Source organism: Bacillus rossius, chromosome 1 (assembly GCF_032445375.1).
Source record: "Bacillus rossius redtenbacheri isolate Brsri chromosome 1, Brsri_v3, whole genome shotgun sequence".
Taxonomy (NCBI): Eukaryota; Metazoa; Arthropoda; class Insecta; order Phasmatodea; family Bacillidae; genus Bacillus; species Bacillus rossius.
The window spans coordinates 89679203-89695077 of record NC_086330.1 but is presented as its reverse complement, the minus strand read 5'-3'; the positions used below and the strand labels follow the sequence as shown (position 1 = coordinate 89695077).

Genomic DNA, 15875 nt, shown 5'->3' with positions numbered 1-15875 from the left:
GAAACTGCTGGTGCGGGTATACCTCGTTGCAGTCTAATATGCGTTCAGATATTTTTTTCTCGCCAAAAATGTCTGATTCTAGGTATAATTATTTGAATTTTATTACATCACAAAATGAGTGTGTGTGGAGATTTCCGGTCCGTACGAAAATCGTATAAGTAGAGACCGGAAAAATTCGCGGGTTCAATGACCTCCACTAATCCTCTACACACTCGGGCAAATGCAAACTGTTAATTGGCTGCTGACTTGTGAGTCGTCTCGACTGAGTGTCTGTGATTCGATACTTCTTTGAGCGAGGGTCTCTAATTGGCCCTCATTAATCCAGATTAACAGTGAACCAGTGGAAGAAGCAGCGCTAAGGTATAATATTATTTGAATTGCAGCATTTCACGAATTGAATCCGTGAATTTTTCAGGTCTCTACGTATAAGAAGCAGGGGCGTAGCCAGGGGGGGGGGGTTAGGGGTTCAACCCCCCCCCCCCTTCTTAGCACCAAATCTTTAGTTAATTTCTTACTCATCACTCAAACAAATTTCATATTAAAATTAATAACATTTTTGCCATTACATTATTTAAATTTAAGTACCGAAAACTGCTAAAATAGCACTATTTTACACCTTAAAATCTAAATTTTCCCGGGGGAGGACCCCCGGACCCCCCGCTTTAATGCCGGGGGGGCATGCTTCTTAACACCCCCCATACACAAATCTGTGGCGACAACATGTACTGGTAAATGTGAAGGAATGGTCCTAGCAGGACCCCGCACGGCCGAGGTCCTCGAGGTAGCGTGTGGAGGCCGCCTGCTCCCTGCGTCTCTCTCACGTCTGTGCTCTTCCACTGCGGCTTTCTTTTCATTTCTCGGGGAAACTGGATCTTTCGAGAAAAAAAAATATTGATATAATTAGGGCGGTAATCCAAGACGTTTGAGTAAGGTAGCGCATATGCACTGCCTTGTTGGGCAACTGCCGTACCCTAACTCTCGGGTCATATTCCAAAACGTGTCCTAACTGAATCCCTGTAAGGTATCAGATCGGCAGCCGTTTTAATAAACGAGGACTTGTGCGAGGCTATAAACAGTTGTACTTCGTGGAATCCATCGTAATTTTGGCTTATTTTTTTAAAACTATGGAATTATAATGTGAAATAAAATATTTAATTTTGGTTGTACAAGAATAAACGATGAATTTTTGGCCGTATTTATGTTTGCTGTTTTTTTTAAATATTAGGGGGGTAAATTGTAATCGTAAAAGTTCCGTTAAAGTGCATTAAATAGGAAAATATATATACATATATATACAGTTATGGATAAAATCGGCAACAGATAGGACACCAAAAATCAGTGCCCTAAAAATAAGGGACTGGCCGTGTCCTATCGTGCACTTGGAATATGGTTAGGGTACAGGTATTGCATATTCAACACCTAACCCCTTATTTTTGTGTCTTGGAATACGGCCCTTAGTGCCGTATCACCCAATGATATGAATCACCTACAATTTGTTTCTCCACGGCTTTACCTCCTCTTGACTTTTGGTGGGATGATATACTTACCTATATTATTAAAATACAAGAGTTCTACCCGTCTGTAGTTCACGTAGCACGCTGGAAAAAAAAAAATTGGCCTTCAGCTGTGAAATTTGGACCATGGATCCTCCAGGAGGATGGGCTCCGGTTCTTTAAATTAAAATTTTCAAAGAAAATTTTTACCGCGTTCCTTCGATAATCTACCATGGCAACAGCTGTTGCATTTTTTGTGTTTCCTTCGTCTCCTGGCAGCCTCATTCACTTTCTGAACTTAATCCAATATTTCTGTGATTATTATTTTTGCCGTCAAACTGACCAGATATTGATGGTTTAATAAAAACCAATTTGAAGGCCCTTAGAAAACAGTCGAATCCAAGACAAAAAAATATTTCATAAATTAATTCTGAAAATTCTACTTAGTAAATTTTGTTTTCACTTAAAAGCGCGGCAGTGGCGTAGCCACAAGGAGGGGCATTTATAATGAGCAGTGCGTCAATGTTCTGCCTGAAGACTGTCGTATCGAAGTACGGTTAATCGACTAATATATGTATACATATATATGTGTGTGTGTGTGTGTAATCTGACTCAGAACTCAGACTCAGCCAACACGGCGGTCATGGTATCGAGCAATATGTTTCCTCGTATTTGGTTACGCCACAAAAAATCCAACGCCGCACAAGGCAGGGCCTTAAACCGCCTCACGAAACTGCTGTCCAATAGACGCGGACAAATGCTTTTTTTTTTTTCATGCTGCCCTGCTCTGCTCATATACTGCGCCACGCAGCCCGTTACATTTATTAAATTTCAATTTAAAATTTACGGAAAAAAATACTTTTGACAACGTAATTATATGCATATATAATCAATAAAATATCTTACTCTAATCTAACTTAGTAGAACTAAGCTCAGACTTTATTTACTTAAAATATCACAATCTAATTTTTCAACGTACAATCCTTAAGGTATTGTTGTAGCTGACTGAATTCAATAAATCACTTTAAGATTTTAAGTAAACATTTACTCTCAAAACTCGTAAATATAACCAAATAAAGTTACAACCATTATTTCTACGAAAACAAAATATTTAGCATATAAAATATGGATGTAAAATTTCTAAGAAGTAGGTATTTGGGGAAGAAATTATCCTAAAAACTAAAAAGAAAAAAACTTATTTTGTCTTATTTATTAGTAGAAATGTTAAGCTACATTTCTGGCTTGTCACGGCTCAGGAATAACTAAGAAAGTTTTCGAAAATAAAATTATTTGGTTAATACTATTATTTATAACCTAGAAGTAGCCATAGTAAATCTATTTCCAGCGGTTACAATCACACACACAAAAAAAAATGAAAATTGTAATCAAATAAGAGATCTTGAGAAGCAATTTTGTTAACCACAAAATACAATACAAACTCGTTACCGAGCACTTTAGCTGGAAACAAAAGTGATGGCTATCCCGCATTTTGTTTTGACCTTGGTTTTGTTTATCTTTGCATTTTTTTTTCCGACATGTTGGCTAACTGAGAATGTTTTGCTTATTCAATTTTTTTTTTTAAAACAATCCTGAACGCCGTCCCAAACAAACCATTTTCTCGGCGTGAACTTGAAAACACGGCGCTCGTGTGTACCAGTCGCGCTCGTCGGCGGTCGGCCTTGCGCCACTGGCCGCCCTGCGGAGGCCGAGGCGCAGCAGGCTCTGCGCTACACGGCGACACACGAGCTCGCGGTCTCGCGCGCGGACGAGGGCCAATACGCAGGGGCGGGCATTTTTCGCGAAAAGATCTGAACACGTATTAGACTGCAACAAGGTATACCTGAACCTGTGGTTTCTGCCTTGTGATTGGCGGCCGTCTGCGAGAGAAGTCGCTGCCTTGTTTGACCGAGCCACCCAGGACGCGTTTACTTCCGCACTGAATTACTGTGACTGGTGTTGTTACAATCGATATCTACCTGGGAGTAACTCACCCAATCTTGAAACACAGACGATCCTATAGATCCTTTCATCTAGTTTCGAAATCTTTTCGCGAAATCTGCATGCCCCTACCAATAGGACGTCGAGACCAGCTGACGGTTAAACGCGCATGTCTGCCGTTGGAACAACCAATGTCGGTTGCGGAGGCAAACGCGTCCTGGGTGGCTCGGTTGAACAAGGCGACGAATGACTTCTCTTGTGGACGGCCGCCATTTTGCAAAGAAAGAAACCGCTGGCGCAAGCGTATACCACATCGCGGTCTAACGGGCGTTGGGATTTCATTACGCGAAATATTGCCTTCCCCCACGTAGCCTACTAATCTAACTGAAGTTGGTATGATTAATCTCAGACTTAATTTACTGGAAAAATCACAGTCTTGGTTTACCAACGTACATACAAACCCTAAGGCAATGTTGTAGTTGACTGAATGGAATTGATCACCCAACGATTTTCAGTAAAAAAAAAAAAAAAAAAACTTGCTATTCAAAGTCGAAAATGTACGCCAAATAATGTTACGACCATTCTTTTTGCGAAAAAAAAGTGTAAAATATGATAGTAAAATAATGTACTAATAAGACAAGTTTGAATTCGGGCAAGAAATTACCCTAAAGATAAAAATGAAATGGATAAAAACTTAATTTGTCGTAATTATGTATCAGTAGTGGGCAAGGCTTCATGGTTACCGAGTTGGGCTCGGAAACACGTGGCTATGAACCTCGTTGGGAAGTTTTCGAGGCCCCAGCGCCACGGCGTGTTCCTTGGCCTCCAGGTCGAGGGGAGATGAATTAATTTTAGCCGAGGCCGCGTCAAGAGGCTGAGTCGTTGCGGCCATGGTCAAGGCAGCGCTACCGCCGGCAGGGTCGCGCTCTGGCGCCTGTTGAGGAACCAACCACACCAGCGTGTACGATTTTACTGGCATATCGCCCACGTAATATGTTATTTACGCTGTTAAATTTTTTTCACCTTATTGTTACCGAGAGCACTGGTTAGAATATTAACGGATATTTCATTAAATTTTATTAAATTAATAGAGATCGAAGGCTCGCGCGGAATCTGTCTTAACTTGCTTGGCTTCTGGAAGCGGGTAGCTGTTACCCTGAAGATGTCGACTGCAAGGTCGACCAAAACGTTGGTTAAATCTTCATATTCAACACGGCCAAGCCGCCCAGAGGCCAAGCAACTCCAGACAATGGCTCCGAAAGCCTATGATACATTAAAAATAATGATCTACTGGTAATGTCTCTGCGTCTTGATTAGATTGTATCGGTAGCGTCCCATGACTCGAGTTAAATTTTCCTTTGGAGTCAAACCAGGACCTCTTTGCCCGTGTGCAACGAGGTGGGTGTTGCCGGAAAGGTGTGGGTTTTCTCGGGGTATTTTCAGTTCTCCGATCTCATCTCACCACTTGTCGTCGTGGCCAATGACCCCGATGCCGATATCGACGAGACGTTAAGTTCCGATGTTACTTAGTCATCAGTTACTGCCGGAGATGGTTCTGACGCGGGGGAACTCGGGGTCCTGTAGGTCGGAACACGGCGCGCTTGTCGGAGTCCGGCGGATGTTCCACGCGGGGCTGACACTCGTCGACGAGTGTGCCTTCCCGGAGCTAGGCACTGCTCTGCTGGTGGCGTGATGGTTCGCCAACATTTAAGAGTCGTGACTGTGTGCGCGAGTCAGAGCAAGCTCGATCCGCGTTGAAGTCCAGATTGTCACGCAAAACTAGCTGTGGTGAAGCAAGCGTGAGTTGTTGCTCCACGCAGTTCAATGCCGAGCTACTGGAGGGAAATAACTAGACAAGTCTTATTGTGGAATATCGGTAGGATGAATGTTTAAAACAATGTTACAAAAATTTTACAGATAAGTAAATTTTTGTTATCATTTGGATACAGCCTAGAACGGATACATTTGAATAACATTTTCATTGGCTCGCGGGTCTTTGTAATACAGGAAGTCAATGAGAAAATAAGGAAAAACCACAAAAACCACATGACCCAAACATGTAGTCCCTTATTGGCTAAAGGAATTTATTTCATGAGGATACATATTTTTTATTCAATAAATTTAGCTTACGCCAACAAAAATAAAGGGGGGCAATTACATTACCATTGTAAACATGCATCACTTAATTTGTGTAATGTGATTCGGGGTGTTGTAACAGCTCACCTTACATCAACTTCACCGAGATCTCGCACATTTTATCTTAACTTCAGTTTTTTTTTTTGGGGGGGGGGGGGAATACATCACCCCTATCCTTCCACGCTTGTTCTCCAATGAGACCCGGAGAGAAGGCAGACTGTGGCAGCAGGCATTGGTCACCGGACACGGGAAAAACCCGGGGTGCGTTAGAAAGTTGCGCGCACAACGTTCTTCGGCGAGTGAGTGTGGATGACCAGCCTCGAGCCCCGGGGAACTGCCGGCGACCAGAGGCCGCGTCTCTGCAGTTGCGGGGGCCCTGCCCTCCCGCGGAACATTCCAGATATTAGGGGAAGGTTGCCTATTATCATCGTGTTCCTTGAAAAGTGAACCTGTCTTCAACTTTTTCAACTGAGGTCTATCTTTCGCGTGCTCCAATTCTCGTTTGTAGGGCCTGCTTGTGATTACGAATCCACCTTGAGCCTTTCCCCCTTTTTTTTACCTTTCCACGAATAGACACTACACCAATTTTTGATACTTTTGGTAGCGGTGATATTTCTTTTATAGTCTTCTTAAATGTCTCGCAATTTTTTGCCATCTTAGGAACATAAACACACGACTCCAACAATAAATGTTTTAACACATACGCGAATTTAGTCAAACTTGCCTAAAACGGATCCTCTGTGAAACATAAACCTGTACAAAACGAAAAAATATTACAGCCGAATTATATTGACTGAAAATATTAGCTTATCTAAAATGTTGCCTAAATTGGACCAGTCCAATTTAGGAGTCACTGTTAGGTCCAACTTTGGCAACTGGTCGCCATAAGTGAAAAAATGGCGTTAAAAGAATAAAGTAATTTCATGAATTATTTTACACTATGCTATTTGTAGCTAATGAAACACACTTTTAAAATATATTACAGCAACTTTAATTACGTTCTCTTATTCGCTACAATAGCCTATGTTCCGTAGTGCAATAATAACAACACGAACTATGGAAACACTAATGCGACGATCCTACTGCTCCCAATGGCTGAATCTCACTGCTTGTTGTGTGGTGTGACCTGGGCGCTATAGACTATCAGTAGATCCAACTCGACAGTTTCATATGTTCTTACGTGGTGAGAAACAAGGGTGGTCCAATTTAGGCAACGGTTCAATTTCGGCGACTTTCCCCTAACTCTATCAAACGAAATATTAATCCAATCCAGAACTTAAATTTCAACCATGGTTTTGCTAATTCATTTTTAAACAATTTTTATATTATTTCCTGATAAATTATCTTCGGGTAGTTTTATAAATGGTTACGATAAAATTCCGGCGGAATCGCGTAGTTATAAGTGGCAATGAATTATCTGTAAGTTTTTCTAATACGAAATCATGAATTGAAATTGGTTTTGACCAACAATTAGTTTACACGCTAATAAAAATTTAATCTTCCTTTTACCATTAATGCAAATATTTTAAAAAGACCACTAGACAAACAAGTAAAATATAAATTAAAAAAATTTCAAAGCAGTCATGAGGACTGCCGAAAGAAGTGAAAACCTTTTCGCAATTTTTATGAAAAAATATTATCACACAACAAATTATTTTATCACGATAATAAAATAACTCCTAAATTACTATAAAATACGCATTGCATAGTAATTGTAGGTTATTAAAAATAAATAATGATGTTCTTAATTTTTAGGTTATATTGCTACAAAGACTCTGTTTTCCACACAAAATCGAGGATCTAAAAAAATATTAAAAATTGATATTTAGAGAGAATAACAATAGAATGAATGTACACAAAATTTTTTCCTAAACTTCAAATGATAGAATTAATAATAATAATAGAAGTAACTATTAATATTACGTAATAATATAATTAAGAATATAGAAATATAATTTGAAATAAGAAATACTAACGTAAAATATAATCATGTAACATAAGAAAATATTTTTTGATAAAAATCAGAGACTTTTTCGCAATTTTTACGAAAACATATTATCACACAACAAATTTGTTTTACCACGTTAGTAAAATAACTCTTAAATTACTATAAAATACGCATTGCGTAGTAATTGTAGGTATTAAAAAATAAATAATGATTTTCTTAATTTTTAGGTTATATAGCTACAAAAACTCAGTTTTCTTTGTTATTCGAACTATATATCTATATGAGAATATTAATATATATTTTACTCACTTTTTACTAACAGTAATCGTATACTTAAGATTTAAAAGCGCAATAAGTTATACTAATCGGAACAGATATAGTGTTATCGTTTACACGTCACGTGACCATGTCGATGACGACTTACATGCATTTACTCCCTATCCAAACCTTCCCATAGAAGTTTTCACTTCAAAAACTTCGGCGCGGGCCCTGTGCGTGATCACTTGGCCTTCGGGCGAAGCAGTTTCTTTTATCATCTTACGGCCTGCTTCATGCTGGCTGGACGCCCAAAAATTGATTCAAATGTAGTGTTTGCATTGTGGAAACAGTTTTAAACGACTGTGTTTAATGGAAGCGATTTTGTTTAAAAGGCGGGGATTCTAATCTATACTTACTAATCATCATCACACGTTGTCAAGCACCATTCCTGCACTGTACGCAGTAGTACAGTAGTATGTAAGTGGTACCCTGAAGATCGTGACTGCAATTTTGACCGAAACTTCGGTGAAATGTTCGCCTTTGTTGCGACTAGGGCCGGCCACACACGCTCAGAGGTCTGCCTCAAGGTGCTCTGCCTCAAAGCAGACCTGAAATGGGGGGTGCGCCCACACGTTCGGGTCTCCTAGAGTTACCTTGAGGCGTATGTGTCAGTAGTATACCTGCAATTATGGCGCATACAGACAATGCTCTCGCTGTCGGATTGCTTATAGCAACGGGGAAATGAAGACACAGAAAGTGAAACGAAAAGTGTGGTGCAAAGACTGGTTAAAAAAAAAAGACAAAAATATTCACACATAAATTTGTCGAATGAGCTGAGATTCGCACCAAAAGATTGGCATCATTACTTAAGGATGGACGAAGATACATACTTGAAACTCCTGTCGCTTGTGGCACAAATAATTGGGAAATAGGACTTCCAACAGGAAATAAAACAGATGGAAATACCACAATGTCGGCTCATAAACTTCGTCGGCAACACTTCCACTTTTCTTCGAATTCTTCGCTTTTTTCGCTTCTTTGCGGATGTTGCTTTTAAAATTACTCATTTTTTTTGTTTTTAATTACTACATCTTTGTTGGCAGTAGTCTCTATTTCTTTCATTTTTTCCACTAATCTTCCGTATGCAGCCCCCCTCTTCCCGCGAACATGATATTTTTTCGCTTTACTTGCCATAAGCAAGGATATTCCTTGTCCAGATTAATACATTCCTCCAATACTTGGCGTGTTCGAGAAGACAAGTATTCGGACTAACCTCACTCGCGGATGTAGGGGGAGTCACTGACAGGTCGCCTCAAGGTCTGCCTCATCTGTGGTCCACACGCACCGGAAACGTGTGAGGAAGGGGCGTACCTTGAGGCGAGGAAGGTATTTTCGATTTTCACTCCGGTCGCCTCTTTCCAGGAAACCTCAAGGTACAATAACATACACACACTCCGGTCTACCTTAAGGTCATGCACCTTGAGGCAGACCTCTGAGGAAAACCGGAGCGTGTGTGGCCGGCCTAGCACTCACGAGCCAAGCCACTTCACAAAACGGCCGCGAAAAGCTTGCGATCCTTATTTCCCAAATGTTTGGGGCATGACAATAATATATTTTTTTATTTTTGTAAATGGAACTTTATGATAAAATTCCAGATATTAGTACATTTGTACATTTACATGAAAATAACTGTGTATCACTACAAAATAGCGTTAGCTGTAATACTGGGTTCGGATACTTAACCGGAAATTTATGCTCTGTGTTGTCCCAGTACCTCCAATAGTTAAAGTTATTTATAAACCGTCCCCAGAGTGGCTTACCAGTATTAACTGTGCACATCAATAAGCATAATAAAACAAAATAAAGTCGAATTATTGAATATGCGATTATATTTTCCATAGTTGAAAAAAAATTATGCGTTAATCTATACTATATATATATTAGGATGTTGGAATGTATGCATGAAATTGATAAACTCCGACACAGTTTGACCGATCGCCATGAAAGTTTGGCACATTGAAGTGTTTTTTCACGGAGAATGTTTTTATGCTATCCATGTTTTTTGTAACTCGCCGCTAGATTGCGCTGCAGCGCATCAACATCTAAACCATTCAACCGATCGCCATGGGTAAACAGGAAATCGCTGTGCTCTCTTGTCGGAGTGGTTCCCGGTCATGGGTCCAAGTGACCTAACTGCCGACGAGACCTTCGACCAAATAAAAAAAAGAGTATTTTCTTTACTAAAGGCTCGGTCTCACATGGCATGTTGATTTTTTTTTTTTTTTTTGTTTTGTCCTCATTTCTTCCATTGAAGGGCCTTTTCTAAAATTTTAACAAGATACTTACTTCCCTTGCGTTGGTTGTTTTGCCACAAATATTTTCATTCACTTACGAGGGAAGAGTGTTCGAGTCGGGGCTCACTGTTTTGTCCTGAACTGTGCAAGTAGAACAGCTAGGTGCCCCTTTCTAGGTCCTACAGTGTATCGCCTGAGTGGGCCCTAGGAAGCGAGAAAAAAGGTTCGAGATTTGAAAGTAGAGTGTAAAGGATATTTTTTCATAAGTTGTCAAGTCTGTGGTCTTATGGTGCGTCGGAACAAACGTGGGTCAATTGAAGAACACAGAAGAATATACACTAGTTGTTATATGGATCCGCGAACGGTATTGATCCCTACTTTCAACAAAGGCAGTTGTATTGAGCAAAACCTTTACCTGCCGAGAAATTTCTTAAAAATATTGCAGTTCTTTCTCACTCCTTATTTAGACTTATACGGGACATAAGTTATTTTTAGGAAAATAACGAGCATTCTGTAGCTTTCTCATTGGCCCATTCAAGCAGTAGAAGTGCTCTTCTAGCCGCGCATAACCATTGATTAAGTAAACGTAGGAAATGAGACCACAAGCATTATATTTCTAACAAATAGTCAAACTTTTCCTGTGAACTATAACCGTCTCTATTAGTAGACACTGGGAAAATTCGCGGATTCATTTTGCGATATGTTGAAATCAAAACATTTTGCCCTTTTTTCTACTATTTTGACTGGGCATCAGTTTATCTGAAGGACTCTGAGCTATTGAGAAAAAATTAACAAAACAATTATCGACTCACGAGTCGGTAGCCAATGAGAAGGCGACATATGCCTGAGAACGCAGAGGACTGAAGAGTCTATGCTATAATATAATAGCGCATTGAACTCGCGGATGTAGCCAGTAGCTGCAGCAAATGATCGAATGTGCGTGAATGTGTGTGAAAGATGTTTAGAGAACGTGCAAATATTTTAAAATTGGTTTTACTACAACGCTTGTGATAGTCTATAATAATATGTTAATTTCTTTTTTAATTAATTTTTTAGTTTGTAAGACATCAACATAATTTTTATTTATTATAGACCATTTAAAATGTGTTTTTTACTTATAGTAATTTGATCATTTAATTCATTTGGTTATTGTTTTTATATAGGGGAGCTTAGTTATATATGTCTGTTTTATTATCTTTCTATTATTTGTAAAATTTGATGTGATTGAGTGCGAGACTTAACTTCGTCACATAAAAATAAGATAAAATAAATTAGTGATGAGATTCAGTGTGACGCAACACCTCAGGCAGGATGTGCCAATAATTGACGTCGGTGCAGTTAGCAAACCTCGTAACTCCCTGTATGGAAATTTTGCAGGAGAGAGAAAGAACAGATATTTTAAACTCCATCATTAGGTACTACTTACTCCTCAGTTTTATTTTCCACTGAGAGTATTAATAATACTAAGATAGAATAAACACACGCTTATGACTGCTTGCTGTAATATAATACTTAATGGAACTTTTACGCTTGTTATGAGATTTCATGTAATAAAATTGTGTTTCATAGGAAAATGTGTTGGTTGTAACTCTCGGAGAGGACAATTGCGAGAAAATTGATGTAAAAACGGACAATGTTGTTGTTGCTGTAGTCACGCGGTTTGTTACGCAGATGGACGATATGCAACCCGCAGGCCGGCACGCCATGGACGCAGCCTGGCGAGTGGGGACCAGTGTGCTGGTGTTGTCCGCGGAAACACCAGTGCTTCGCCGAACTGGGAACAACGGCGTATTTCCACTCGCGACGCACCGCAGTAGGGAGAGAAAAAGATAGCGCGTGTTTTCAGAGAAGGTGACCGATGGTAAAGGCCCTGTCACACTGTCAAATGATTATCTCCAATGGATTTGACAATAAAGTTGGAGGGGGAGTATTGGACGAAAAATTGCTTCCAATTTTCTCCATCAAACATATTTTGACGGATAACCTCAAATATGTTTTAAATCATGTCACACCAACAAAGTTTATTTTTTGTCTGAGCTATCTCAACCTTTTTCTTTCAATCTAGACGTGTTCTTCGCCATTTTAAAGAATCGTTGAGACGGAACGATGTTATTTCCGTTTTCGCTAGGCACGATTTTGATTGGCTGATCGTATACAACATCCAAGATATTAATAGCTTTCCAGTATTAATTGAGCACATTAATAAGCATGATACAACAAAATAAAATAAAATAAATTGAATATTCAATTATCTATTACAGGGTTTACAAATATTAAGCTTAATTGATGTTTCATACAAGCTTAATATTTGTAAACCACGTAAAAGATAATCTAATAGCCTATTGAATTAAGCATTATCTCGAAAAACGTATTTCACATATGCAGAAATAACCATACCCATGTGTTGTACAACGTTACAAATCTATTTCTTGTAACATTTCAAACTACGTATTTCTTGGCAACTGATTTCCAAAGGAATATTTTTTGAGAGTACAGAATTTTTTTTCTGTGTTCAGATACAATTATATTATAAACAAGTTATATCTTATGATAATTTGCGCAACATTAACATGATATCTTCCGCAGTGCAGTTGGAAGCTTTCGGTATACGAGGGCTTCTGTATTCGAGTCGTAAGGCTTGGACGTGCATTTGTACCGCCCAAATTGTCCACACTTTCGTCGAAGTCAAAGAAACTGCCAGGACAATAGATAACAAGAAGTAAATAAATGGATCGGCGTGCCGAGGTCGTGAGTTCGAGTCCCACCTCCGGCACGGGTGTTTTAAGAATAAACTAAGTAGTTGTCAAGCCGTCGGTGTGAGACGGCGCGGCGTGTGTCGGAAGCAGGGAGCGCGGTCTCGTCAAGCCAGCGCGGGCAGACTGCAACCAGAGCTGCATGACATGACACCGCGTGGATGCTGTCACGGACAGTCACATGTCAAGACAATCTAGTTTCTTCAGGAGTTGTATCACAGTTCGGAGTTAAAATACGTGTCTCATGTCTGAAGCAAATGTGATGTACGACTTAAATAATTATATATTTTGTTTTCTCAGTAGTTATATAAGTGATCACGTGTAAAATTAGCCTCAGGAATACAGTTTGACGAATAAGCCAGAATCCGTCCAACATGTTCCGTGGAACAGCAGGCGGACGGATGCGTGGGAAGGAAGACCCCGAGAAGACACGACGACGATCGCTTTCGTCGTTTCGAAAAATAAGGAAATTGCCAGGGAACGACATGGGGCGTAGAGCCCTGAGTCCTGGGGTAGGCCTGCCGCCGACTTTACCTGAAGTTGTCACGTGACTTGCCTCAAGTGTGACAGTTCTCGTTAGCAGTATCACTGGCAACCCGTCTCCCAGCAGTCACTCACATAGTTGCTTACAACAGTCGCAGACGGAAGGATGCGAAGACAATTGGTGGTACTATTTTAGAAAATCATCAAATTTAATAAAGTTTCGTGACAGACTTTACTTTCCCGGTCACACCTTTGAAATATTGTCGGGTACCTGTTCGTGGCACTACCTAGTTTCATTTATATACATACATACATACATACATGTAAGACTTACACTATTCAAGTAATACTTCAAGGCTAACCTATTTTATTATGTTTTATTTTAAATAAAAAAATTAATTTCTTGAACACGCTTTGAGACAAATTGCTGTCAACGCAGGTGGTCGAGCTATCTCGTCGGAACAGGTAAACTTTTTTTTTGTAATTACAGTCACGAATGCTTTTGACAGTGATGTGCATTCACATGCTGCCCGACAACCGAAATATTATGTTTAAACAAAAAATTATTATTTTAATAATATGTAAATAAATTATTATCTTTGTTTGTATCAGCGCTCTTTTGAAACATAAAAAGTTCATTCAAACATTTATTTCACAAATTAGTGAACCAAAATTCAATGGTGACTAATTAATGTTGTCTATACCGCACTACTGTTTCCAGCAACTATTGAACATCACAAATTCTGTACTTTACAAACATTACAAGCGAAAGTTTTTGTTAGCAACAACAATATAAAAATAAATGTAGTAATTTTAAGCTGTGGCATAATAAAAGCCTTGAAGTGTACGCGTTCCTATAGAAACGACATAAACAAGGCACACGTATGGTGATCTTTCTAACGCTTCGTGATACCACGATGGTAGAGTGGTCAGGTAACTTCCTCTCGCGGGTTCGAACCAGGATTTTTCGCAAGTGGGAAAAAGTGGTGAACGTTACCGTGAGTCGGAGGGGTTTTGTCGGGGTACTACCTCCCCCCCCCCCCCCCCCTAATACATTCCGTTGCTACTCCATTCCCATCTTATCGTCTTTAATGAGATCGCTTCGACAGTATGTTGAGACACCCGCCTATTCTGGGGTGTATCTGTGTCAGTGAGCTGGGATGATAAGAGCGATGCTCCCTGGTGCTTTTAGCGTGGTATCGTCTCTAAGCGCAAGGCTCTGAACTGGCGCGCAGTCTTTTCGTCGTACATAAGACAACAGTATACATTATATGGCGGAGAAATTAAGATGAAAGTTCCTTGAATGCTTTAAAGAATGTTTACTGGGTGTTTCATGGCTACAAATTATTCTTAAATCACGCGTTTTAGGCATTTTTACTCTTCCAAAAATACATTTTAAAAATGAAATACAAAAACAGAACTACTCAACCACCCTCAGCGTATTCCTAATTGCTTTTCGTAAACAGATCCCACTCTGGTAGTGGAGAAGTTTTCCAATCGCGTGGTTATTTCTGCAGCTATACCAGGGTTGCTACAAGCTTGAAATTTTAAAATTCCCTCACTTGTCCAGCTTTTACGAATCTGAATCGACAAGTTTCCCTGGCCTTGAGACACAAATTATCCCGTGGCTCACTTGGTGTCGCTTTTTAGACGAAAAAGAGGTTGCATATGCCGTTCGAATGAATCACCGAAGCAAAATTAACTCCATTTCATAAATATACACGTGTTTGTAAACAATTGCTATAGATTCACCTAAAACTATAGAATATAGGCTGTTGAATTTGTATGTAAGCACGCATAAATAAGTTTTTCTTTTTTGTGTTTACAGTAAAAAGCCCAGGGTTTCACAAAGAGGGAAAAATATCAACCGAATTTCGTGATTTAGTAAATGATTTTAGTATTTTTTGAAGTGCCTAAACGTCGGCGGAAGCGGTATGCTCGGTTTAATATTGCCGTCACAAGAAATAATTTACAGAAATAGTTGGTGATTTCCCTGTTTTCAATACCTGTAGCAACCTTGTGTACACACCGTATGTGCGCCTGGGCAGGCGGGGATTGTTAGCGTGAGGATGTGAGGATGCGCCCTTACCTCGTCCTGTCTCCAGGGGCTCCCGAGGATCAGGTCAGGGGTGGCCATGGTCCGGGCTCGTTCAGCGCGCGTGTCGCACTGTCCCTCTCGGGTCACGCCGCTCTGTTGTCCCCCGATCCCTCCCCCTCCCTCCGTAGGCCGGCGTGGCTTCCCCCTTCCCCTCCTCGGGCTCGACATCCCCACTCCCCTTCCTGCGTTGGGCTACCGTAACCTGACTCAAACTAAGGCTGGGTTCCCAATTAAAAAACATAAGCGAGGCGAGTGCACGGAGAAACAAGAGGAAAGGTTAATATGCGAAAGGGAGAAACAAGAGAAAAGGTTAGGACGGGAAAGGAGAGATAAGGATTTATCAGAGAATATGACACGAATCCTCAATGTGGCATTAGAGAAATTAACGATAAAAACCGAAACATTAAGTGTTAATTTGATCAGAACTAACCAAGAAATGGAACAACGTTTCGAGGTAGCGCAACACCGAATTGC

The 15875-nt window shown here is 40.1% G+C and overlaps 1 protein-coding gene across 1 annotated transcript in view; it reads right to left on the bottom strand.

Moving 5' to 3' along the window:
• Positions 1 to 15478, bottom strand: part of LOC134539646 (clavesin-2) — a 64576-nt gene extending 49098 nt beyond the window's left edge. Inside the window, exon 1 of the mRNA XM_063381835.1 lies at positions 15393 to 15478. Within this exon, the coding sequence (XP_063237905.1) occupies positions 15393 to 15440 (48 nt within the window). The 5' untranslated portion in view covers positions 15441 to 15478. The remainder of the gene's footprint in view (positions 1 to 15392) is intronic.
• Positions 15479 to 15875: the final 397 nt, after the last annotated feature.